Source organism: Trichomycterus rosablanca, chromosome 6 (genome assembly GCF_030014385.1).
Source record: "Trichomycterus rosablanca isolate fTriRos1 chromosome 6, fTriRos1.hap1, whole genome shotgun sequence".
NCBI classification, from domain to species: domain Eukaryota; kingdom Metazoa; phylum Chordata; class Actinopteri; order Siluriformes; family Trichomycteridae; genus Trichomycterus; species Trichomycterus rosablanca.
Window position 1 is genome coordinate 3,723,180 of NC_085993.1, and position 27,989 is coordinate 3,751,168.

The window sequence follows — 27,989 nt, forward strand, 5'->3', positions numbered from 1 at the left end:
AAAATAAAGACACGCTTTCACCTCGCTGAGGTTCACGAGAAACACATAATCTACAGCACTGATCACCAACCCTGTTCCTGAACATCTACTCTCTACAGATCAGATCTGTTAGATTATAAATTCTGCAGGAGGTTACAGTAGATCAGCAGCAGCGGCGGTGTTGGTGATCACGACCTACAACAAGTTCTAGAAACAGGACCACAGACCCCACGTGTACACAGGAAGAGGATCGGACTCGGTTAAAAGGGTGGTGCGCCTTGCTCGTCGTTGTTATATTTACAACCTGAAGCACTGTAAATGTACCATCACACATAATATATAGTGTTGTTTATAGAAACGGACGTATATTTATGGGTCTGAATGGCAGTAAATCCCAGCACTGGGGTTTCTAGGTGTGTGTGAGGGCGAGCTACTGTTAGATACACTTACGCCTCAGAGACCATTAGTAAAGAGTCAAGGCAGATGGACTTATAATGAATCTGGAAGATGCTTCTCACTGACCATACAACTGAGGTTCTTCTGGGAACACACCTTGACCACAGACATATGAACCAAGTCACACCCCATTTCAAAATTTGATTGGGTCTTGTGTGACCCCGTTCATTAAAACAATGTTAAAAAAGGGTTGTCAGGCTGAAGAAAATTGGCAGAAGCTTGGATGAAACTTTCTGCTTTGTGAAGGGAACGTGGTCAGGCTAAGAGCTGGGAATAATAGCGTACGGAGAGACACGCTAGGCTCCATGTGACTCCCCCACCCACCCACTCATGCATAAGTCTAGACTAGTGTGAAGTTCACATATAACAGCGGAAAACCACTGCTGTAATCCGTCATGTGACGTTAGGGAGTTTTAATTATTATTTTGTACTTAAATAACACATAAATGTTAGATGATTACCCATATAGAAAACACATAGCTGCTTATGTATGACACTGACACATACTATACATGTGATGTCCAGATGAGTAGAAGTGATGAAGAACCTCAGTCAAGTGGAGAAACATCTTGAAGATTACAAATCTAGTCTGAATTACAACATGTGTCACTACTACCTAACTAGACTACCAATAGGACGGAACGTTCTCCACTACAACTACATTTCAACTATATACCATGTACAAACCACAGGGTGAAAGTTGCTTCTGCAGTACCGGCGCGCTCCAGTAGCCGGCGCTGAGTGCTGCGTTCTCAAAGATCATGGCCGAGCCTCTCGATCTCATCGATGAGAAAGTCGATGTCTGACTTGGTGGCGGCGTGATTAGAAATGACCATGCGGAAGAAGTTGACTTTGTTGCCCTGAGGCTGGTAGCCCACCATAGTTGTACCACACTCCATCATCATGGCTTTGATCTTCGGCGCCACCTTCAGGTACAGAGATTCATTTTGAATATATAATATATAACAGTCAATACACAGTTATATGCAAAAGTCTGGACAGTCTGACCAAGTAAAAAGAGGGAGTGTTATGACAGGACTTCTGGAAGGATTCAGAAAACCAAGAATAAGCTGGATTGACATCACAACGTGGATCACATTATCAGGGGCTAGTTTGGTACAGTCAACACGAGACAAAGGGCATTGGAGACAGATGACCCATCTGTGCAGCCAACCATTACAAAGTGATGATGACGTAGTGATAGGACATGACATGGTGCAACGTTTTCTGTGCCACTAGTTTCCACACAACCCCAAATCATAATAGATCCACATCAATCCTTAACACTTAACGAGTTTTTTTCAGGTGTTTTCAAAATGCCTTTGGTTTATTCAAATGCTGTATTTCATGTGTTATAATGGGGTTATAAGTAAGCATCCTTTCTGATGACTTTTTACCTTTCTATCTCATCTAGTCATTTTCAATTCCATATGCAATTCCTCTGACACTTGAACCAGCCCCGTGTTGGCCAAGGAGAGCTAAAGACTTTCACCTGTCCTCTCCTATGTGAAGTCATCATCATCATTTTTTTTCCAGCGGCAAAATGTTTTTTTCCTGTATTCCATACAGAGAGTAATGCTATGCACCATAAGAATGTTCCGTTTGACCTGTTGGATGCCTGACCAGCTCTGTTGCACTGCTAAAATTTAAACTTGATAGCTCCACCTCACTGCAGTAATGAGTTTGCGCTAGTAGAATGGTGCACCATCACTCCTGTGTCAGCTTAACCTTTTTTGCAGGTCCTTTGCTTTTTATTTCTGGCATACAAGCTCCAAACAATCATGGAATTTTCTTTGTCCTTTAGATATTGACTTTCACAGCTTCTCTTAACTGCGTTATCTTGACCTAAGGGTCCTAACAGGTTAATTCTGGCTCAATTAGTCAATAAAGTTCAGACTTTACAATCAAAAGAGTGTCTAAACTTTTGCACAACACAATTACTATTTATTTTCATCATTTTTAAATTTACCACATATGAAATAACTGTGCATTTATATTTGTGATTAGTGCAGATTTGCACTTTAAAATGAACAAATAATAGTTGATTGGCTCAGAGGGACCCGAATATTTGCATACAACTGTTCAATGTTAAATAAAGTGTGAGATAAAAAAGTTGCACGGTGGTGAATGTAATAGTACCTTGTGGAGACGTTCTCTTCGCTCTTCTCCGTCTGGCATGTTCCTCATACTTGGTGGAATGTACCAGAAACATACGTTGGTGTGTTGCGGCTACAGAAAGACAGAGATAAAAAAATAAAAAAAAGCGAATGAAAACCAACAGGGTTTTAATTTGCATGTCCTGCTATCTTGACCTTGTATGGACTTTTGGCTAAACTCATGAGAAAAGCTGTAGCTTATTTAGAACCAAAAACAAAAGACTTGTGTGTGAGTGTGTGTGTTACCTCTCCCTGAAAGACCATCTCAAAACCCTCGCGGTTCTTGATTTTGTTGTACAGATATTCTGAAATTTCTAGACACTGGTCAACATGCTGCTCAAATCCAACCGTCCCCTGTGAAGAGAATTAAAGCCTCGTTAACATCTCACTGTACATACACAGCACATGCAAGTGAATCCCTGCTGCATCCCAAATCCTATCCTATGTTCATGCATATGTGTCCAAAACCTCATCCTATGTGTAGTGTATAACAACACCACTAAGTACTGCATTAATTAGACATCAAATACGGTAGGGTGTGGTTTGGAACGCAGCCTTTCAGGAGGCTAAGACTTGCTAATTCTAACTGATTTTGGTTTTGTCCTGGTAAGACTTCGCTCCCACCAACATTCAAGCCAAAATGCCTTGTAATACATAATGTATCTCTTTAAATTTTGTGAGAAATAAAGTCTTGTCTGACCTGTAAAATATCCAAGAGGAATCTCACACAAACTTCTCTACATGCAGTTTAATCAATCTTAGTGCTACTGGTCAGTACAGATTCTGAGCAAATACTGACGTTCTCACAGTAATTAAGCTAACTGGCTGAATGGTATCAGTTAACATCACACACATTCTGAACTTACATGTAAGTAGGTGTGTTGATAAGAAAATATAAAACTAAAATAAACATTAAACATTTAGGTTTATATTGGCACTGATATAATAATCAGTATTAGACTGGTATACAGGTGGAACTAGCATTTTTTGACTGGGGTTTGGAAAGATATGATTCATTTTTGTTGTTTTTATTTAGTTTTCATTAGAAAATGTGATGCATTAACAGTTAAAAATCGAAGTAGCTCACCTTGGCCTTCCACATGAGCCAGAATTTGAAGATGTCCACATGTCTGCCACACTGAATAGCTTTATCTCCTGTGTCATACGTCACATCGTACTGTTTATCGGGCTGGAACAGGTACCCAGCGCACATGGAGTTACAGCCCTGCAGAATGCCCTGAAAAACACCAAAGACACAACACGTTCATTTAAAGAGGACAGGGAAAATGTCAAGGATTTCATCCTTTTTAGCTAGGGGTGGGGAGGGGAGGGCATCCCTGCATACACTGTCAAATTGCATACAATGTCAAAAATGTGATGCTCAATCCTAGCTCCAGTTCATCTGAGAGAGAACTTAAGGTAAGTGAAGATGGTGGAATTCTAATGGTCTCTGTGAGGAAAGTTCATGTTTTTAAATTCACAAGATGCTTTCTGTTTCCTACTTGTCTCTAATTGTGTTTCTAAGTTATGATGGTTACCTTCTCTCTAACCAGGATAGCCGAGCACTGCAGTGGCACACCCATCATCTTGTGTGGGTTCCATGTCATTGAGTTTGCTCTGTAATAGACATAAAATGATCAACGATCAATGATCTTCAAGAAGTGTATGTCTGTCAAATAAACTTGCATATACAGTCTTGATACAGTGGCCAAAATCTCTGGCCAACTGGATCCATACAAGTATTATGATTGAAAGACAAATTATTCTTAGGAAATGGAAATTACCAGGTATCCCATCTACACATGAATGGCAAAATGAACTGGCAAAAGTGGCAGCTTATGAGAGGATGTCATTTAGGCTATGGACAGATTTACTAAAAAATGGGGAAGATATTTAAGTTATTTAGAAGAAGAGGAAAAGATAGAATCAGATATTCGAATGTATGTAGTGGGGAGTCATTCATTATACTGTACTGTAGCCTATGAGGAATGGCATTAAAATGTTAAGGTTGTTAAGGTTTTTCTTAAAATGATAAGGTTTTTTCTTTTGTAGGTTTGCATGTGAGTTTGTGAGGATACATGCTGTACTACTGTGTTTTTTTCTTTAAATTATTATTTTATTATTACCTTTTTTATGTTGATAGTTTTTTTTTTTAAATTTTCAGTCTTTGGTATATATGTCACGTATCTGCAGAAGTATTTGTTTTGTTTTACATTGTGAAATGAACAGAAGAAAATCAATAACGTATAAATCTTAAAAAAAAGTTATTGATGAGTTCTTGGTTAAAAAGAGTAGCTTATTAACTTCCTTTTTAGTTCCTTTTTTTTTTTTTTTGCATTTTTCCAATTTGGATATACTTATTTACCCTGTGCACTTTAGTGACCTCGGCTGGACCACTGGCTAAATCGTTGCATACAGGAATACTTAATGTCATTTCTATATTTTCTGTTGCTTGTGCCAGTACATCGACTGAACAGTAGGTGTCGCTCAAGGACACCAGCCTCTTTTTCCTCAGAACTGTCCTTACGAGCCTGTTTTATTCTTTATTCTCTTTTTTAAATTGTGGTGTTTGATGCAGTTCTGCTTCATTTTTCACAAACAGCCAAACATCATTCATTCTAATTTAATTTAAGGCCACAGCTCAACTGGATGTTCATCACATAAATGATTCAGCACTTTACCTCTCAACACCTTTCAGCTTGTGACGATGTTTTTTAGACATCAGCAGACTTCCACCCCAAGCACCCTAAAATAACACAGACACAAATGTGACCACAACACCACAGCATGGCGTAACATACTACAGTAAATGTAGTGATACAGTTACAACTAAACATACACAGAACCTTTTTAAAAAACCTAAACATTATTAATAACAACTGCTTTTTTTATTTGCATTCACTATTGTTTTTGTGGTCTTGTGTATCAAGCAATAACTTCATTTAGGTATTAATTTTTCTCTCTACTATTTTAGCCTGTAACATTCGTTATGTTTCACTGTAGCTAACAATACTCTTTTGTAGTTCTTCAGTAAGCAATATTGTCTTATATTTTATATTACTTTAGCCAGCAATACTCTTTTGTAGTACTTTAGCTAATAATAATTTTCTAATACTTTAGCTAGCAATACTCATCTGTAATAATTTACCTAGCAATATTCTTTTCTATTACTAAGGTAGTAATAATCTTCTGTAGCACGTTAGCTAGCAACACTCTTTTGTAGTAACTTCAGATAGCAATATTCTCCTCTATTACTTTAGCTAGTGATTCTCTTCCGTAGCACTTTAGCTAGCAATATTCTTCTGTAGCACTTTAGCTTGTAATATTCTTCTGTAGCACTTTAGCTAGCAATATTCTTCTCTATTACTTTAGTAAGTAAGTAAGTAAGTAAATTTTATTTATAAAGCACTCTTAAAACAACTTACGTTGACCAAAGTGCTGTACATCGAATAAGCATACATAACACAACATTATATTAAAAAAGTAAGAACCAAATAAAAATACAGAGTAAGAGACAAAATAAAACAGATACAAATAGACTAAACAATTAAAATTAACACAGCTCATCACTGTTCAAATGCCAGCTTATAAAGGAATGTTTTTAGGAGTGATTTAAAAACAGCGGCCGAAGGTGCTTGTCGAATATTAGGAGGTCGAGTGTTCCATAGCCTCGGAGCATAAACTGCAAATGCACGATCACCTTTTAGCTTCAAACGAGCCCTAGGAACAGTCAACAAGTTCTGAGTGGCTGATCTTAAAGATCGCTGTGCGGTTGCGGGAGAAAGCATACCACTGAGATAAGCCGGGGCTCGACCATTAAGCGCTTTAAAAACAAATAAAAGCACTTTAAACTGAATCCTGTGCTGAACAGGTAGCCAATGTAGTGAGGCAAGGACTGGTGTAATATGGTTTCTTTTCTTGGTATTAGTCAGTAACCTTGCTGCTGATTCATCCCAATATACAGAGAATTACAGTAGTCAATTCTTGCAGAAATGAATGCATGAATAACTTTTTCCAGGTCAGAATAGCAGAGAAAAGGCTTCATCTTCGCAATATTTCTGAGCTGGAAGAAGCTATTCCTTACCACAGAGTTGATTTGTTTATCAAATCGGAGGTCAGAGTCAAAGATAACACCAAGATTTCTCACAGATGTTTTAATATATAAAATTTTCTTCTCTATTACTTTAGCTAGTAATATTCTTCTCTATTACTTTAGCTAGCAATATTCTTCTGTAGCACTTTAGCTAGTAATATACTTCTCTATTACTTTAGCTATTTTATATTCTTCTGTCGTACTTTAGCTTGTAATATTCTTTCTCTTTTACTGTACCTAGCACTATTCTTTTGTAGCACTTTAGCAAGCAATACTCTTCTGTATTATTTTAGCTAGGAAAATTCTTTTCTTTAGGTAGCAATATTGTTCCTTCAATTAGCAGTAATAATCAGTATTTAATATAGCTTGACATTTTTGTATTTACTTTAGCTAACAATATTCCTCAGTAGTTACTTTACCCAGCTACTGTAGCTAGTGATCTTGAGTGCTTGAGTTAAAGGTAGAAGAAAAAAAGTCTAGATGCCTTCAACTTAAGCACTCAAGACTACCATACCATGACATGGATAACTGAGAACCTACACAGACACTTAGGCTAGTAATATTTTTCTTTAGTTACTTTAGCTATCAATATTCCTCTGTTATTTTAACTAGGGTATTAATAGACATATTAATACTTATGTATACATTAACTGGAGATAACTAGCACATCTCACATTTCTGTTCTTCATTCTCATGTCCATCAGAAACAGCTAGCTGTCAATTTTATTTTCATGATGTTACTGCAATTAATGGGCCATTTTAAATAACACTCACGTCTACGTGTAGCCAGATGTTGTATTTCTCGCAGATGTCAGCGATTTCGCTGATGGGATCGTACGCACCATACACTGTGGTACCCGCTGTTGCATTCACAAAGAGTGGAACGTAACCCTACAATCAAATAACAACAAAATAAAGATGTAGACTGGTCACGGTAAATAGCAGTTTGCTAACAAAGTGAGGCTAGGCTAGACTAGTAAACACTTGTTAAGTCTCAGTTAAAGACGAGCATCCACCAATTTCCATTAGCACAAACGTTAAGCTAACACACACATTCTGAACTGCTGTGCGTACAGGTTTGTTCATGATAAATGGATTCTGTTACTCACCTTTTGCTTGACGCTGATGACTTTGGCCTCCAGATCTGCAGGTATAACGCGACCACTGCCAAACAACACAGCACATCAGCCAAACAAACATAAATGGTGTGTTTCATGCCAACACATTCAAGGAGCTGTAACTATCCTCAAATTCTACTCAAATATTTATTGTTTCAATAGCTGGAAAGTTAGTTATACAGCTGAAGTAAAAAGTTAACATATGCATGTGAGGAACGTGTATTTAATAGCTTGGAATTTCATAGATTTACTGTCCAAATGTATTTTTTTAAAATATTTTGTTTATGCATTTTCTTCCTTTTTCTCCCTTTTAGCGTGTCCAATCGCCCGATTGTGTCATGCCTCCTCTCAACCAATGCCGATCCCTGCTCTGATTGAGGAGAACGAAGCTAACCCACGCCCCCTCCGACACGTGGGCAGCAGCTGTATGCATTTTGTCACCTACACTTTGATGAGTGCAATGCGGATCAGCACTGTGTATGGAGAGACACACCCCGACAGCACGCTTCTCCCATCTCTGTGCAGGCGCCATCAATCAGTCAGCAGAGGTTGTAGTTGCATTAGTTATGAGAGAGTCTCTATCCGGCTTTAATATCCCACCCCTATCTGAACAACAGGCCAATCGTTGTTCATGTGGACGCTCAGCCTTAGCCGGCAGGTAGAGCCGAGACTCGATACGATGTATTCGAGATCCCAGCTCTGGTTCCAGCGTGTGTTTTTACTGCTGCGCCATCTGAGCGGCTCCTACTGTCCAAATTTTTTTTTTTTTTATTGTTTGTTGTGGGTTTTCTAAAATCTACTGGGTCAAAAGTATACAATGGTACAGGAAGTTCTATAGTGCCATCTAATTTTATGTCATGACTTCTCAATCATCACTGATTATGATTGGCTAGTTTGACTAAACCCAATGAAAAGCATTCAGAACAGAGTCTCTTGCTGTGGTTGGAAAAACCTCACACCTTTTGCTGAAAGAAAATTGATCTCAATAGTCAGATGTAGGACGTATGGTCACAGGCTTTGAGTCTGCCTTGTAGGATCAGACCATCCAGATCCAAGTTTTTTGCAAACTTGGCGTGTCTTGTCCATGTACTTTTTAATTGGTGTAGTTAAACTAGCCCTATGTATATGGGCAAGAAGAGAAGAAAGTATCTGTTCCAATCTGATAAAAACAGAAATTATTAAGATGTACACCAATCAGCCATAACATTAAAACCACCTCCTTGTTTCTACATACACTGTCCATTTTATCAGCTTTACTTACCATATAGAAGCACTTTGTATTTCTACAATTACTGACTGTAGTCCATCTGTTTCTCTACATACTTTTTAACCTGCTTTCACCCTGTTCTTTAATGGTCAGGACCCCCACAGGACCACCACAGAGCAGGTATTATTTAGGTGGTGGATCATTCTCAGCACTGCAGTGACACTGACATGGTGGTGGTGTGTTAGTGTGTGTTGTGCTGGTATGAGTGGATCAGACACAGCAGCGCTGCTGGAGTTTTTAAACACCGTGTCCACTCACTGTCCACTCTATTAGACACTCCTACCTGGTTGGTCCACCTTGTAGATGTAAAGTCAGAGACGATCGCTCATCTATTGCTGCTGTTTGAGTTGGTCATCTTCTAGACCTTCATCAGTGGTCACAGGACGCTGCCCAAGGGACGCTGTTGGCTGGATATTTTTGGTTGGTGGACTATTCTCAGTCCAGCAGTGACAGTGAGGTGTATAAAAACTCCAGCAGTGCTGCTGTGTCTGATCCACTCATACCAGCACAACACACACTAACACACCACCACCATGTCAGTGTCACTGCAGTGCTGAGAATGATCTAACACCTAAATAATACCTGCTCTGTGGTGGTCCTGTGAGGGTCCTGACCATTGAAGAACAGCATGAAAGGGGACTAACGAAGAGATGGACTACAGTCAGTAATTGTAGAACTACAAAGTGCTTCTATATGGTAAGTGGAGCTGATAAAATGGACAGTGAGTGTAGAAACAAGGAGGAGGTTTTAATGTTATGGTTGATCGGTGTACACATTCCAAACAAACGTTGCATAATATCCTGATTGTTTTACCGTTCGTCTGTGCTGAGCAGGATGACGTTTTCTTTCCCGAAACCCAGAGCTGCTCCAGCTTTGGCGATTGAGTAGTGGCTCTACAAACAACAAGCAGAACAAACCCTGTCACATCAAGTTCTGTTCCTACACTGACAGATACAGAGAACATTGTGATAAAATCCAGGCCGGTGGTCAAAAACTAATTAAAAAATGACTACTCACAAGTTCTGATGTGAAGAGGATCAGGCGTGGTGCAGCTGACATGCCTTTGGTTTTAACCTCGGGGAAATATTTATAGCGGGCGATCATTACACTGTACATGTTCGATATAGCGCCACCTGTGGTCACAAATAAGAACTATTTAACCATCTGTTTTTTATTTGATATTTTCATAGTTCAAATATCCTCTTTACATTTACACACATTATGCCTTTTGACTTTCTACTCTATAAAGACAGTGGCCTAGTGGTTAAAGGTAGTTGCAGCCTAGTGGTTAAGGTACTGGACTAGTAATCGAAAGGTTGCTGGTTCAAGCCCCACCACTGCCACTGGTTGCCACTGTTGGGCCCTTGAGCAAGGCCCTTAACCTTCAATTGATTGGACAATATATAATGTCTCTGTACTATAAGTCTAAATGCCAAAAATGTACATGTAAATAGAAGCAATGATTGGCTTGTTCGTGGGGTGGGATTCCTGGAAGGGATTCCTAACTGCTGTAATTACGACCTCATGTGATTGATCGAGGACGTCTGCACAATCAGACAGGGGATAATGGGGATCGGTGCGTGACTGTCCGTACATGATACGGATCCCCACAGAAAGTGGACGGCTCTGTACACGTGTCGACATTTCTACAGCTACATCATATTTTTTAGCAGCAGATACATATTTATGGAAAGGTGAGTGTACCAGGTGAGAAAAGACCGTCTCCTTCTCCATTAGGCCATCCAATAATCTCTCTCATTTTCTTCAGTGTGAGCTGCTCCATCAGCACAAACACCGGAGCGATCTCATAGGTGAACCTGAAGAAAAGAAAAAAAACAAGTGAGCGAAGACGGTCCGCAGAAAACTAGAAAAAGCCTTTGACTGACAGCAACAAAATCCGTCTTGTCACGCGTCTGTGCTTCTTTGACTGACTTGTACAAATTGACTGAGCTGCAATGCAAACCTGCTCCTACATCCCCCACCCTTCCATCACCAGAATAATTCCGCTTCATTGCCCAAAAAAGCAATGCACTGACTCTCATAATGGACTTCATTGACAGACCTAATAACAGAGCTTCAGAGATACCGTCGATATCCGTGCTCGAGTGTGTTCAGCTAATTTCAAACCAGCATAAAAGCACATTCTGGCCCGGCATAATGTGGAATGCGGGCTGAGATAAAAATGCAGCTCTGAATGCTGCTAATTAAATGAGGGCCGTGATGCGCTCGATAAGCACTCGTTTCGCAGGGGGCATTTAATGAAGGGGCCTGATGGTGTGATGTGTATCTGACAGCCTCAATAGAGGGGTTCAGAGGGACAGGAAACAGGCTGGGCACGGCTGTATGGAGGAGATAAGAGCCTCAATCCGTCTCATTCACACAGACGAATGGCACGGCTCTGTGTCCCGGCTCAAAAAGGACAAATCCCAGCCTGAGTCCATGGCAGCTTCAGTGAAAGTACCAGATTATAGGAGTCACACATATATGACAGAAACAGTTTTGGAAGGGGGTGAATACTTTAGGAGTCCACAGCTGGAAGTGACTCAAAAAGGTTCCAGTAGGATGTACAGGTATACATAAATGTAACGCTAACGAAGAGCAAAACAAAACAAAGCACCTCGTGGACTTGGCTTGTAATTAACTCAAAGATAGTACAGATATTGACATTGTAATAGTCCAAAACAATTCGGATGGGACATGTTTCCATTTTTGCTTAATCAAACACATCAGCTGCTCAACAGTCTGGGATATTTTTTCATCTTTGGCCTGAAAACAAGCCGTCCAGTATTTCTGAAAACTGTTGGAAAGGAGTTGGAGTTTGAGCCCAAAGTAGTTTGTGATATTTCTTGATTTTGTTGATGACAAGGATTTTTAGAAGGATTTTGGAGCCCATACATTACAGAAGCATGTCAGGTTTTTAACGCACTGTCGTCTGATGGATCATTTGATTGTCCTTGCCCTTTACACAAATATTTTCCTTTTAATAATGTTACAGACTGTAGATGGTGAAATCTCCTCCTTGTTGATGTGCGTGGAGAAACACTGATCCTAAATTTTGATGGTTAAAGTGGGGAACTTTAGGAACTTGAAACAAATAAATCAAACTTGACTATAAGCATTGTGGAGAAAAATAAAGCTTATATTGAATATTGAAACAAAATACAGCATCAATTAATGAATTAAGTTCAGTAAAGACTTTCAATGCTTTTTCATACAAAGTAAAGTCAAAGCTAATAAGCACTTTCACTCATGTCATTCCTGTGTGAATGGTTTTCTATCTGAAGAGTTTCAGGATGGAAGTTGTATGTTATAACTGTTGTTTTTACAGTTATGAAAATCTGAACCGTAACCCATTCCCCACATCAGACATTATGAAATCCAATTTATAAAACGGATAGTTCCGGTCCTAAAATCTGATTGGCTGAGCCGCGTTCGAAGCCGTTGTAAAATCCCCGATAAACGCACACCTACGACCACCTCACATCATTCCATATTAATACGCCACTGAAAAGAACAAGTGAATGTTATTTTCGCCCTCATGTTGCCTAGCAACACTATTAATCGAACTACCTTGCGTCGCGGAAGAATGCTTTATTGTAAGTTTATACACAATAAATACATTTATGAATTAAACATTGTTGTATTTATTATATTTTATGTTGACCGCCGTTTTATAAAAGCAATAAGCCACTCGAGACCGTGCGTTACTGTTATGATTTCAGCACGGGGAAAGAAGTTTTAGAAAAACTTTAGAAAAACGTCATCCCTGTGCTAAAATCACAGTAACGCACGGCCTCTCGTGGCTTATTGCTTTATTAAAAACCTATTTACTCTACTTTCATCCCGTCATGTCATTTTGAGTATTATTTGTATATTTATTTTTAGTTTGAATTAATTTGATTTGACCATGCAGGACTTGATAAGTAACCTCTTGTATAAAGTCTTGTATAAAACAGATTTAAAACCCCATTTCCGAAAAAGTGTGTGTGCCTGCCAGCAGTCCAGATCGGTCTTCTATTGAAAAAGTATGACGCAGAAAATGTATAAGGAGAATCAGACAAAGACAACCACAGATTGTTGAGCAGCTGAAGTCTCAAATCGAGCAAAAATTTAGAAAAAAATCTGTAAATGTTATAGCAATAACTATATATTTTAACTTTATTTAAATATTTAATTCTCACATATGTTTTTTTTTGTTGTTGTTTTTTTAATGCATTTTCTCCCCCTTTTCTCCCCCTTTAGCACGTCAAATTGTCTCTCCGCCAATGCCGATTCCTGCTCTGACCGAGGAGATCGCAGCTAACCCACGCCCCCTCCGACACGTGGGCAGCAGCCGTATGCATCTTATAACCCACACATTGACAAGTGTTGTGCCACCTAGCGTTGTGTATGGAGAGACACACCCTAAGAGCACTCGTTCCTCATCTCTGTGTAGGTGCCTCTAATCAGCCAGCAGAGGTCGTAATTGCACCAGTCTGACAGAGAGAGACCCCTATCCGGCTTAGTCACGCCCATCTGAACAACAGGCCAATCGTTGTTCATGTGGCTGCTCAGCCTCAGCCCGCGATGTATTCGAGATCCCAGCTTCACATAAGATGTTTAAAAAGCTTTAGTGTTTTCTGTGTTCAATTTGAAAAAAAAAATCATCTTTGCACAAATAATAGTAAAATTAAAGTAAAATGACCATTGATTTATCACTTCATTTATACAGTGTATGGATTATTAGCATACAAAACAAGCAATTTAAATTTTTATTGTGTTTATTATTTCTACAGATTTTCTGTGTATTTTTGGAACCTTTTAGTCCAGATTAGTTTTAATGAGTCACTGTGTCTGATGACGATAATATGACCTTACATTTGATCACATTTACAACTGAGCTGTAACACAAAGGAAAATCTTGCTCTACAGACACAAAGGTTTAGTGTGTGTGTGTGTGTGTGTGTGTGTGTGTGTAAATAGGGGATGGCTGGCTTATGAAACGAATGACTAAGGGAGTAAATGACGCTTGAACACTGCAGGGAAAATTAGACACAATGGGGCCGCGAACAAGCAGCATCAGTCCAAAAAATCCAGTCCAAGCCCAGCGGGGTGCAGAGGAGCCAGGGAGACAGTTTTGCCCCTCGAGCCAAAAAAATTAAAAAAGCAACACACACACACACACACACACACACACACACACACGTCTGCAGGGATTCATTTTCATTCGCCATGATAAACAATACTTAGAACCGGCACAGTGGTTTGCAGCTGGCATTCCAGTTCATCCCTAATGTGTTGGGTGGGGTCAAAATGTTTGCAGCCCATTCAAGTTCCTTTACCCCAATATTACCAAACCTATTCTAAATGAAGCTCATGGTGTGCTTGCAAACACTGTTATGTTAAAATAGGATGGGATATTCCCCAAACTGTTAGTACAAATTCAAAGCACATGATTAACCAGTGGGCCAAATGGGACTACAGTGTACATTATTAAGCACCTTAATAAATGTTTCCACTGCTCCGAAGTCCAATGGCAGTATGCTTTACATTGTTGTAGCCAATGCTCAGCAACTTACAGCTCTGACCGAATACAATAGACCAGAGGTCACTAACAGGCGGACCGCGGTCCGGGTCCGGACCCAGAAGCTGTCCCATACGGACCCGGACCTATAGCCAAAACAGAAAGTTAGGATTTGAAACCTGACGGAGCGCTTCTATTTTAACCGGCACAGCTTTTGTAGTCTTTACGGTAGCGGTTTAGCGGATGAGAACCAATCACGTGACACCACTCAGCCAATCAAGTCTGTGCATTCCAGCCGGTAAACACTGCGACTGCAGTGCAGACAGTTGAGAGAGTTAGAGGCGAGTTACATGTGAAAAGACGGTGGAAAGAAAAAGAAAGATAGCGAATGTAGAAAAAACTAAGGGAGAGGTACAGACGACTGTGCAGGAGAAAGTTGAGAAAAAGACGAGTGAGACAGGAGACAAATGGCGCTCTCCAAAAAAGAAACATGACTGTGTTCAATATAACCTTGTGACCTGATGAATCTCGTGTAATGAGTAACTACCGTTCCTGTCATGAATGTAACCAAAGTGTAAAACATGACGTTAAAATCCTAATAAATAAACAGACATTTGATTTGACAGTTATTGATAACATGCAGATGTTGATACAACTACTAGGCTACATTATACTATATTGTATATATGTTATAGTGGTTAAGGTACTGGACTAATAAACAGAAGGTTGCCGGTTCAAGCCCCGCCACCACCAAGTTGCCACTGTTGGGTCCCTGAGCAAGGCCCTTAACACTCAATTGCTCATTGTGTTCCGCTCATTGTGTAAGTCGCTTTGGATAAAAGCGTCTGCTAAATGCTGAAAATGTAAATGTAAATATCAATATATTTACATTATATATATACAGTATATATAGTTAAACATTCCGGACCTTTGCTTCAAGAAATTTTCTCTAACTGGACCCCTTTAAATTTTAGTTGAATACCCCTGCAATAGACCAAGGGTCTTGCTCAGAAAACCAACAGTGTTGACGTGGCACTAAGGCTTGAACCAGTAACCTTCCTATTACAAGGTCAGTACCTTAACCACTGAGCTATAACTGCCTCATTACAGGCTAGTACATGCACCGCTTATTTTCACTGACTAGTGATGGATTTTTACCCAGCTTAACCATGAATGAAGAAAAAATTTACTCTTTCTGTAATCCTTTATCACCTGGGTCTGTGTCTCCACCAGACAGTAGCTGCTGGTGCAGCGGCAAATGAGGAGACTCTCCATTTGGCCTTTTCCTCACTTAGACATAGCCAGTTGTGTGTAGAGCATCTGGCCAGGCCATTGGACCACTGTGACTTACACATGGGTCTTTGCTGTGCAGCACAGAGTTTCTCAAACTTTTTTTTCAAGCAGCCCACATTTTGTCCATTTATTTTTTACGGGACCCCGGCAACACAAACAACGCATCTTACTCTCTCTGCTCTGCTCTGTACAATCTGGTCCCACTGTGTTTTACAAGATGTAACATAAAGCCTCCACAAGGGGATGTTTACAGGGACGTTACAGGTTCATTTAATCGTCATTATTTTTCTCTGCGACCGTTTTTTTTGGCTCCCAAGGTTTGAAAAATCCTGGTGGCACACTTGACCACTGTGTCTGCTTAATTTAATACACCAGGAACAAATTCATACACCACCACAAATAGAACGGGTGTTTGCATAGTTTTGTCCATGAGGTGTACATGCACCATGTAGGTTCTTGATTCAAAATCTAGTGAAAGACTTCCCAAATGAGTGGAGGCTGATACAGGAGTGAAGTGACTCCAGCTCCTGTATGGTAAATGTGTGATGTGGCATTTGTTGAATCTTTGTACAGGAAATAAATGTAAAAAATTTTACTGTGAGTCTCTGCCTCACAGATAAGACCATACAGTCAAAATCATCATCATCATCATCATTATGTTCTTGTTTTACCTCCACTTATCCTGGTCTGGGTGTGGATGGTCTGTTTTTCCCTGTGTCGCTGGGTACAATGCAGTTACACACCCAGGACAGAACGTCAATTCACCATGAAACCCCACCACTGCCAGGTCTCCACTGTTGGGCCCTTGAGCAAGGCCCTTAACACTGAATTGCTTAGACTGTATACTGTCACAATACTGTAAGTTGCTTTGTATAAAAGTGTCTGCTAATTGCCAAAAATGTAAATGTTGAAGGATAGTTGTAGCCTAGTGGTTAAGGTACTGGACTAGTAAGCAGAAGGTTGCTGGTTCAAACCCCACCACTGCCAGGTTGCCACTGTTGGGCCCTTGAGCAAGGCCCTTAACCCTCAATTACTTAGACTGTACGTCGCTTTGGATAAAAGTGTCTGCTAAATGCCAAAAACTGTAAAATGTAAATGTAAAACCTTGTCCATCCCTCCCTCAGACATTGCCAATATTGTCTGTATGTACATACCCAGCAGTACCGCTGGGGATTCGAACACTGGATCCCAGTGGTAGTGTGCTAGCGTATTTTACCGCTGTGCCATTCAAGCGCCCAGTCGACATAAACTGGTACTTTAATAAAATTAGGATTACTGTACATGAACATTAGGATTTGGTGCGAAATGCTTAGCACACAGAGAGTTAGAGAGGATACATAAATCAGGGCTTTAAAAAGCCTCAGGGAGAACTGAATCAAACTGTAAGCCTATTTTTCTTCAACATTAATTCAAAAGATGGCTTATTGACTGAAAGTAAAGACTGAATAAACTCATTCGACATTTTAGTGAAAGCCTGTGGATCTTGCTGGGAGGTCACGGCTAACCCTGTGAGACCCAGGTGAGGAAAATGTCCATTACTTGTTACCAAAATGAGCCTGTAAAAACTAAAGGATATTCCACTAGCACACCAGCGTCGAGATTCTGAACTCCTCGGTTTGAAACTTGGCATTGCCACCGGTCAGCTTGGTGCCATCTAGCGGGCATAATTGGCAGTGCCTGCAGCAGACACGTTTCTAGGCGGGGCGGGATGACTAGACTATGTGGGTGGGGTCTTCAAACTCTGTGTAAGGACCCTGATTAGCAGATAGAGAGGCGCCTGTGCAGAATGCATCGGTGGAAAAGGGTTCCACTAAGGGCCGCATGCGGGTCGGAGGAGGCGTGAGCAGCAATATACCCTCCTCGACTGCAATCAGGGATCCACCAGCGGCGGAAGACAGACTGACTAACCCAATAAATAACAAACTTCAGACACCAAACGTTCCCTGGCTGATTGACTACGTTTGGGGTACGGTGTTAAACTGTGTACTTTTAAACCACGCACATTAATTTTGTGGCCAAAGGATTCCACAGGGACTGATTTAAATAAGAGTGTTTTAGGTAGAGTAATTTCCTGGTGCCAGCAGCCATGGATCCTATAATGGTGCTTTAACAAGCATTTCCTCATCGTTAGCGACTTCTGTAATGGAGCCGTGCGTTTATATGAAGAGAGACAGCGCTAATGAAGTGGCTCCTTCCTGTGGGAGCGGAAGAGCCGCTTGGTGTGACATCCAGTGCGAAGTTTCCACAGCCCGGGGAGGTCCGGGGGCGAACAGGGGCACACGTATTCCGACTGGCTGGACTCAGCTGGCAGTCTGCTTCTACCAGCCATCAGTCACGCTCAATCAATGGGCCGTTAACTAGATTTGGGACGAGGCCATTATGTGCTGCAGAATCTCTGTCATAAAAAGGGACCCAAAGCTATAAGCTGAGATGCTCAGTCTCATTAAAGGGGGCTAATAATAGAATATAGCGGGCATCTGTGGTCAGGTTTTATCTTTTGGATGTTCGAAAGAGAGAATGATACAGAAATTGAGCAAAATGTCACAAATAGCGTAATTAGAGCACATTTATTTATATTATTTAAATTAAAATGCTTTTAGCTTTGTTAAGCAGCAACATTCTTCAGCTGCCTGTTCTTTGCATATGATATCTGGCGATATTTTAATGCCGTGCTGTTATAAAGTGCCACGTTATGAATTGTGTGGAGATCAATATGTAATCTAACTTGCCTCACGGGTATCAACACTCTGCACCATCAGAACATCATTCAATACAGCACTAACAAATCCAGCACCTCTGGCCATGGAGCAAAAACAAACACTTTACATAACATGGGAAATAGGTTGTGCCAAGCGTTTGAGGGCAAAGCACAAGCGCAGTTCCAGAAATGTTGGAACAAATGCGAGGCAGAGTGATTTGGAGATTTATTTTGACCAGCATTCTAACAAACACCTTTCAAAACATATTTATAGTTCCCCTTTTTAATTTTATAGTTTTCTGTAAATATACTGTATACAGAAAAAATGGACGACATGATTTTGAATGATGCTTTACCGGTCAATGCAATCATACTTGGGTGTAAAATAAGAATCATTGAAAGGCCTCGTCCTTTATGAGCAAATAATAATAGTTTGAAAAGTTTCCTAAACAACTGATTGTTAACATTTGATCAATTTCACCCTCCACAGTGCTTTAAATCATTAAACGATTTGCAGAATCCATGTTTGTAAATAGCCTCTATCACTAATCCCTCAGTCTGCACTGTATTAAAAACATATATGTTTCTGTGATGGATCGCCACACTGACTGGGTAACATTTTGTGACTGGGAGATCAGATCACACTGTTTGTTGCTCTGTGCACACATGTGAATTAAATCTGTGCTGTTCATAGCCGAAGCTGTACGACAACAAGGTCAGGAAACGCGGCAGTACAAGTATGCTGTGTATGCTGCCTTCAGGACAAGCTCTTTATCAAGGACATCCAAGCTTAATTCAACATGATAGCATGAGTGCCTAATCAGAGCATGCTACTGAGTGCTAGACTGGCCTGTCTGCAGTACAGACAAGTATCCTATTAAAAACCTGGTGCAGTATGCAGCACAAAATATGAAAAGAACGCGCAGTACAGCTGAACAGTGGCTAACATGCATCAACTGGAAGAATTCAAACTTGAGTTTTGTTTTGCTTTTATTTGACTGAAAATTATTCTTTCTAAATATGAGTTGGGTAAAAGGTATAAAAAATAGAAAATAGAGAAAAGTAGATAAACAGAAAGAAAAAAATAAGGGGGATAAAAGGAAAAAAGGAAAGGAAAATAAATAAAGAAATATATAGAGAAATAAAATAAAAGGAAAAAAATGGAAATTATTTTTTAATGCATTTTCTCCCTTTTTCTCCCGATTTTTAGTGCATCCAATTTTTACCCAATTGTGTTATGCTTCCTCTTTACTGGTGCTGACCCCCGTCCCGATTGAGGACAGCGAACTGACACACACCCCCTCTGACACATGAGCAGTAGCCGACTTCATCTTTTCACCTGCACGAGGTGAGTTCACATGCGGATCAGCTTTGTGCACACCCTGATCAATGCATTATTCCCCGACTCTGTGCAGACTCCATCAATCAGCCAGTAGAGGAGAGGTCGTATTTGCCTCAGTTATGAGGTCCCTATCCGGCTCCCTCCCTGGATGAACAACAGCCAAACGTTGTTCATGTAGCTGCCCAGCCCAGCCGGATGGCAGAGCTGAGATTCGATACGATGTAAAATGGAAATTCAACTAAAACAAATAAAAGTGGAAGAAAAGATGAAGGAAAATACAAGGGAGGAACAAATAAATGAAAAAAAAACATTTAAAAAAGTTAAGGAATAAAGCAGATGGCTGGAAAAGGAACAGAATTGGAAAGATTGGAAAAGATAAAATAAATGACAGGCAAGTCTTTTACAGGGATTTACAGGAAATTTAAAGAAAAATAAAGGTCAAAAATAATATGATGCAAAACAAAGCAAATAAAAAAGAGATACAGAACAAAGAAAGGAACTAGAAAAGCAGAAAGACTAAAAGATAATTATAGAGACTCACATGTTGGTGTTTGCAGTGGACGTTAACCATTCACCAGCCAAACCAATAATATCCAGACCAGTGGAGAGCTGGTTAAAAAATCTGGGATGACCTGAAATGAGAGAGAACATGTTACATAAAAACAGTTTCCTCCACCTCCCAATATGTGCAGAAGGTGGATTGACTGCTCAAAATTGCACAAGGGTCTAGGAGAGTGAGTGTGTGAAGATGTGCTCCTGACCCATCATGACCCTGACCAAGTGATTAGTAAAAAATAAATGAATAATTTGTTTCTGGGGCACCTCATTTTGCTTTAATAATTTAATGTTTTGGTATTTTCACCTACCACTAAACACACACACGGGGCGGCACGGTGGCTAAGTGGGTAGCACTGTTGCCTTACAGCAAGAAGGTCCTGGGTTTGATCCCCAGGTTGGGCGGTCCAGGTCCTTTCTGTGTGGAGTTTGCATGTTCTCCCCGTGTCTGTGTGGGTTTACTCCGGGTGCTCCGGTTTTCTCCCACAGTTCGAAGACGTGCAAGTGAGGTGAATTGGAGACACTAAATTGTCCATGACTGTGTTTGATATAACCTTGTGAACTGATGAACCTTGTATAACGAGTAACTATCGTTCCTGTTGTGGATGTAACTGAAGGGTGTAAAACATGATGTTAAAATCCTAATAAAAAAACAACAAGTACACAAAAAGTATATCTAACAAAATGTCCTTTAAAGACCTCTGTCTCTGGTCTGTGAGGAGTTTGACATATTCTCCCTATGCTTGTATGCTTCCCTTTGGTTGATCCAGTTTCCCCTTATCTTCCAGTACATGCAGAAGGTGGATTGACTGCTCAAAATTGCACACAGTTTCACAGCGATTAAGTGTGTGAAGATTTGCTCCTGACCCATCATGACCCTGACCAAGTGGTTAGTAAAAATAAACAAATTATTTGCTTCCGAAGTGCCGCAGATGACAGTGTTTGCTCTTTGTATTAAAGAAGCTTTTGTTTTGGTACCTTTTACCACCAAACACACACACACACACACACACACACACACACACACACACACACCCACACACACACACACGCTTTTCACAATCTCTCTTTGCTACAACCAAACAGCACTTGGTCTTAACTGCCTCATTTTATTAGAAATAGCTCTTAATGGCCTCTTTCTCATTACAGCATCGTTACGTCCTGCTTTAAGGCACATATACGATGTAATAGCACTAATGGGCTTTGATCTTTACCTCAGAGAATAAAGGGCTAAGTGCTTTTGGTTCTTCTTAAGCAATTCCGGACAGAATAACCACGGCATTAAAATAGTGCAAGTTAAAATCAGGCTTCTGAATTATTATTATTTTTACCTCTTATGTATAGGCTTATGATGTTGGTGTCAGTGCAGTGAGTCCAGGGCCCAAATAAACCAGTGGGGGTCCTATGGGGTCTCTTAAGATTGATAAATCAGATACAGGGGGAAGAGGGTATGTAATTGTATCCCAACAACCTTTATCTCTATGGCAGGTGCAGTTTATAGAATGAGATTTGTCCCTTTCTCCCACCCCATCTGACACATGAGCAGTTACTGGCATCCTCTTTACACCAGCCAGCAATGGATTAAAACAGAGAGCTGCACCACGTATGGATAGTCACATTGTGCTCCATGTGTTCCACCACCACCTGATCCAGCATCTCAACCAGACAGTAGCAGTCGCTGTTGCAGCAGCCGGAAGAGGAACCCTATCCAACCTCCCCTAAATGGGACACAGACACCTGGGTGTTTTAAATTCTTGGCCAAGCTGGTAGCACCACTGTAATGAGTGATGGGTTGTTGTCAAGTTTGAGGTCTTAAGTCCCAGTGGTGCTATCAGCCTGGCTAGACACTCAAACTTCCCAAATGTTTGGGTAGTATGAGTGCCTGGCCAGGCTGATAGCACCACTGGACCTGGAACCTCAAACATGACACTAACCAATAACTCTGTCAAGTTTGTAGTCTTAAGTCCCAGTAGTGCTACCAGCCTGGCCGGGCACTTTAACTATCTAAATGTCCATGTCCCATTTAGGGGAGGTTGGATAGGGTTTCCCTTTCTGGGGTATGGGATAGACTGTTGCGGCACCTGAGTGCCCCATGAAGATAAGCTTTATTTTATATACAGTAAATATATATATACATCATACTGTATATAGATATGATGTTACCTGTACGGACTCCGTACTTCAGCGTGTCTCTACAATCCACCAGGATCTGCTCGAGCGACTCAGGTTGGTCGCACAGCTCCAGGTTAAATCCCTCGATCCCCTCTAGCAGCTGGTGAGGGTGGTGAAAGTCCAGAACTTTGGTGGATCTGTCAAATGTCTTGCGAACATAGTTGGTGAGGATTTCTACCACCTCCAGGAGAAACTGCATCGTCGGTTCTTCTCCATTTTTAGCAGGAAGCAAATCTACAGAGAGAATATATCACAGTTGAAAAAATAGATTTTCTAGCGCATTAGGTATATCTGTCCATACCCACTTACACCCTTACTCACACCCACACCCACAGTAACATCCACATCCTCGTCCATATCCACAACTTATTAACACCAACATTTACATTAAAATCTACATCCTTACCCACATCCACACCCTATTGTACACCCACATCCACAGTAAAATCCACATTCATATTCACACCCTTATTTAAGATAAGATAAGATAACACTTTATTGATCCAGAAGGAAATTGTAGATTATACCCACATCCACAGTAAAATCCACATCCTCATCAATATCCACACCCCTATTTACACTTATATCTACAAAAGAATCCACATCATCATCCATATCAACACCCTGATTTACATACACATTCATAGTAAAATCCACATCTACATCCTCATCCCCATCTATACCCTTCTTTACACCCACGTCTACACTAAAATCTGCTCCCACATCCACATCCTCATGTACACCCACATCCACACCTTTATCATCCTCCACATTCCTCCTCATGTACACCCACATCTAGACCTTTATCATCCTCCACATTCACATCATCTACCAAATCCACACCGACATTCTCCTTACACCCACATCCTCATGTTCACCCACATCCACATCTACACCCATATTCAATTCTATTACCAAATCCACACCCACATCCTCACCCACACACACTCACAATTTTAGTAGCTCCAGTTAGCCTGATTGGATATCTTTGGACAGTGGGAGAAAACCGAAGCCACCGTAGGAAACCCACATAGGCAAAGGGAGAACATGCAAACTCCACACAGAACCCTGGACCCTGGCTGCCTGACTGCTGTGATGTGACAGTAAGTAAGTAAGTAAGTAAGTAATTTATTTATAAAGCACATTTACAACCAAAGTGCTGTGCATGTTAAAACATAAAACACACATATAAAAAAAAGCAACACAAAGTTTAAAACAGTAGAATACATAGTATTATTAGTAGAATTACAGTGCTACAATTATTAAAATAGGATTTGGACCCATGGGTGGTTAAGTTCAGATCTATGAATGCTAAAGTTGTGAATTAAAACCTGTTCACACTTTCTGCAGGTTTAAAGTAAGTAAGTCTGTGTGCAGTAGTTACCACGGGCAAACAGGTTGGAGAAGTCGGTCTCGTTGCGGGTGAAGCATGCTTCTTTATCCCGGTTCTCTTGGTTATGGCTTTGTTCTTTCTCTCTGAATGAACCCATCAATCTTCCTTTCTCATCCAGGCTGTTGTTCTTCTGCAGAAATCCTGCATTGGTGCAAGAGGAGGATGAATTAAAACCCCTGAAAAACATGTCTGTACCAACTACTGTACCAACTACTGCACTAACTAGTAACTACTGTACCAACTACTCTACCAGAAACTGCACCCACTTCTGTACCTACTAATGTACCAACTACTGTAGCAAGCTACTGTACCCACTTCTGTATCAAGTACTATACCAACTAGTGTACCAGCTACTGCACCCAGTTCTGTATCAACTATTGTACCAACTACTGTACCCACTTCTGTACCAACTACTGTGAGCTACTGACAGTGACATTTATCTGATCGTCTCCAGCCTGTTGTACTGAAACCTCTGAGCTTTTATACACGTTACAGCTCATTTCCTCCCCCACTCATTCTGCCTGACTGCTCAAACGGTCTGATCTATACAGGGACCGGGTCATTTACCCTCAGGCACTGAGATCTGATATAGATCTGATACTTACAGCCCCCCACCTTCATACCTCTCATCATCCACAGAAGCCTTACTCGAACCCAATATATAAACACTGATCAGCCATAACATTAAAACCACCTCCTAGTTTCTACACTTACTGTCCATTTTATCAGCTCCACTTACCATATAGAAGCACTTTGTACTACAATTACAGACTGTAGTCCATCTGTTTATCTACATATCTTTTCACCCTGTTCTTCAATAGTCAGGACCCCCACAGGACCACCACAGAGCAGGTATTATTTAGGTGGTGGATCATTCTCAGCACTGACATGGTGGTGGTGTGTTAGTGTGTGTTGTGCTGGTATGAGTGGATCAGACACAACTCCTCACTGTCACTGCTGGACTGAGAATAGTCCACCAACCAAAAATATCCAGCCAACAGTGCCCCGTGGGCAGCGTCCTGTGACCACTGATGAAGATCTCAAAGATGACCAACTCAAACAGCAGCAACAGATGAGCGATCGTCTCTGACTTTACATCAACAAGGTGGACCAGCTAGGTAAGAGTGTCTAATAGAGTGGACAGTGAGTGGACACGGTATTTAAAAACTCCAGTAGCGCTGCTGTGTCTGATCCACTCATACCAACACAACACACACTAACACACCACCACCATGTTAGTGTCACTGCAGTGCTGAGAATGATCCACCACCCAAATAATAGCTGCTCTGTGGTGGTCCTGTGGGGGTCCTGACCATTGAAGAACAGCATAAATGAGGGCTAACAAAGCATGCAGAGAAAAAGATAAACTACAGTCAGTAATTGTAGAACAACAAAGTGCTTCTATATGATAAGCTGTCTTAACAAAAGTGTCTCCTGGTTCCTGGAACCAGTGGGTGTTTTTTCCCCATATAAATAGGACTGGCTTGCCTGCACTTATTAAAAACTACATGGAACACTGTTTTTTTCGGCAATTGTTATGAGGAAATTTGGAGGAACCCCCCTCAGTTCTGTCAATAATGAGAGGCTACTGGAACAAAAGTGTCCACAGATAAGTGAGCTATTTTTTATAATAAATGGTGGGTGCTTGAATTGTTAAATCCTAGGCTGTGCTGTCAACCTGGCCATACACCCACACAGGCACGACTGGCTGTGCCCGATGGAGGGATTAAGTTGAATTAATTGCCGCTGTGCTTTTGCGACCTCTGCCGTCTGGTTAAGGTGTCCTGCACTAGTGATGGATTTACATTATTTATAAGTCTGGACTTTTCCCAGATGTTTCACTGCAGCTGTGTGTAACAGATAAAGCATGTAATAAAAAGCCTTTTCCCAAGTGCATTGTTATTGGTGGGAGTACTGGGAACCGGTGCGCACATCTGATTCCCAGTGGCATTGATTATCTCTCTGTAGTGTGTGAATTATCTCACTGAAACACACACAGAGCATCACTGCTTCACCCGCTCATTTTCACCCTCAGACAGGAATAAATTCCTTTTAAATCTTTCAAGTGCTGAGTACCACAGTTCTCCTTTTTTCCCACAGCAGGTCCAACAACAATGTATTTTTCTGATGTCATGCATTAAAATGATTTAATCTAATAAACAATGAAGAAAATAGAATCACACATTAGAGCTGAATTTTCTTCTCATCTCATTCAGTTCTGAAAACCTTCATCCAAAACAGTAAAGGTTTGAAAACTGTGTGTGACTTTCCCCAATAATGAAATCCATTTTAATTTCATTCAATCATTTTTGCAGAATGAATTTGCCCTTTGGCAGATGGGGGGCGGACTGAGGGCGGCTGCTCATTCTGCTCAACTGATTGGCTATTAGCAGGATAATCTAAACTAAATCCACACAATTCGCCGGTCTAATCAGAAAAAAATGAAAGACTTAATAACAGGCTTACTGGCTGACATGTGCTTCCTGTGTTTATTAGACTGGTGATCATTTAAAAATGACCAAATAGAAAGAAAACAACATGAAAAATGTGGAAGAAAATAATACAATTTTGTTGTATTGTGAATTTGATTTTGATTAGATATCGTTTAAATGAATACCACTAATCTTACACTCAATTACCCAGAATGATGACGTATTTACAACTGCATTCAGATCCTTTTTTTTAATACAGTGGTACCTTGAAACTCAACGTCAGTTGGTTCTGGGAGTGGCATTGAGTTTGAAAGGTGTTGAGTTTTAAGGTATTTTTTCCCATAAGGATGTTGGGAAACCTGTTAATGTGTCCATGGTCCTGTGGAACTGCATATATTTTAGGCTTATGTAAAATAATGGGGTTGTTTTTGACACTTATACACCGAAAATAACACAAATATAATATAAAAACACTGAAATAAAAAGCGGATTCTCACAATTTCTTAGAAGCTCGAGCTGTAACACAAGTTTAAAAGTGAAACAGAAGGAAAATCCAGATAAACACAGATACATGTAGAGCTTTCAGACTGGATCTGATGCTTATTCCACACAAATGCAGTTTCGTCTCATATTCACACTTTGATGACGTATTAATGCATCGGTCAAGCCGAGCACTGAACAAAACCACTGTTAATTGTTAATTTGAAATGAAATAAATACATTTTTAAAAAACAAACTGAACACGTTGAGTTTAAGGGTACAAATTTCAAATTTCGTAGAGTTTCAAAGATTTTAAGTTTAAGGGACGTTGAGTTACAAGGTACCACTGTACTTTATAAAAATCGCTTTGGTAGCAATTAGAGCTGCAAGTCTTCCACTTAAGAACATTCAGAGACATTCCAGTGTTGTTTTGGCGGTATGCTTTGGGTCATTGTCATATTGAAAGGTGAAACGTTACTTCAGTCTTTAGAGGTGGTTTTCCTCAAAGATGTTTTTGTATTCTGATGCATTAATTCGTCTCTCAATTCTTACCAGTCTTCCTGTCTTTGCCTTTTGGAAGCACCTCTATAGCATGATGCTGCCACCACCATGTTTCACTGTATGGATTGTATTAACTAAGTGATATTAAAGAGCTTTATTTTCTTCTCATCAGGCCTGATTTATTAGGACTGTAGAGATGGTTGTCTGTCCAACAGGTTCTGGCATCTCTGCACACGAATTTCTTTCAAACAACAGGAAGCAGTGATTTGTAAACGGTACATCTTCCTCACTTCTCCATCCTCACTTCTCCATCCTCTTCCTCCTTCTGACTTCATCTTCTTCCACATTTTAATTCCTGCTTTATCTTCTTTCTACCTCCACCTTCCTCATCATTCAATCTCCCTCCTCCCAACAACCTTATCTTCTTTCTCCTGAGAAGGATGGAGGTCTCTGCTGAGTCAGGTTCCTCTCAAGGTTTCTTTCTGTAATTTTAAGGGAGTTTTTTCTTGCCACTGTCGCCCTCGGCTTGCTCAACAGGGGTTCTTGGTCTG

The 27,989-nt window shown here is 40.5% G+C and overlaps 1 protein-coding gene across 1 annotated transcript in view; it reads right to left on the minus strand.

Annotated features, from left to right (window-relative positions):
* Positions 1–987: 987 nt before the first annotated feature.
* gad1b (glutamate decarboxylase 1b) overlaps positions 988–27,989 on the minus strand; it is a 35,852-nt gene continuing 8,850 nt past the window's right edge. The window contains exons 4-17 of the mRNA XM_062996520.1: positions 24,017–24,166; positions 22,624–22,866; positions 20,447–20,537; positions 10,774–10,886; positions 10,087–10,202; positions 9,883–9,962; positions 7,794–7,848; positions 7,459–7,575; positions 5,273–5,337; positions 4,130–4,208; positions 3,679–3,828; positions 2,838–2,945; positions 2,575–2,664; positions 988–1,361 (exon numbers count right to left, since the gene is read on the minus strand). Coding sequence (XP_062852590.1) covers positions 1,188–1,361; positions 2,575–2,664; positions 2,838–2,945; positions 3,679–3,828; positions 4,130–4,208; positions 5,273–5,337; positions 7,459–7,575; positions 7,794–7,848; positions 9,883–9,962; positions 10,087–10,202; positions 10,774–10,886; positions 20,447–20,537; positions 22,624–22,866; positions 24,017–24,166 — 1,631 coding nt within the window. The 3' untranslated portion in view covers positions 988–1,187. The remainder of the gene's footprint in view (positions 1,362–2,574; positions 2,665–2,837; positions 2,946–3,678; positions 3,829–4,129; positions 4,209–5,272; positions 5,338–7,458; positions 7,576–7,793; positions 7,849–9,882; positions 9,963–10,086; positions 10,203–10,773; positions 10,887–20,446; positions 20,538–22,623; positions 22,867–24,016; positions 24,167–27,989) is intronic.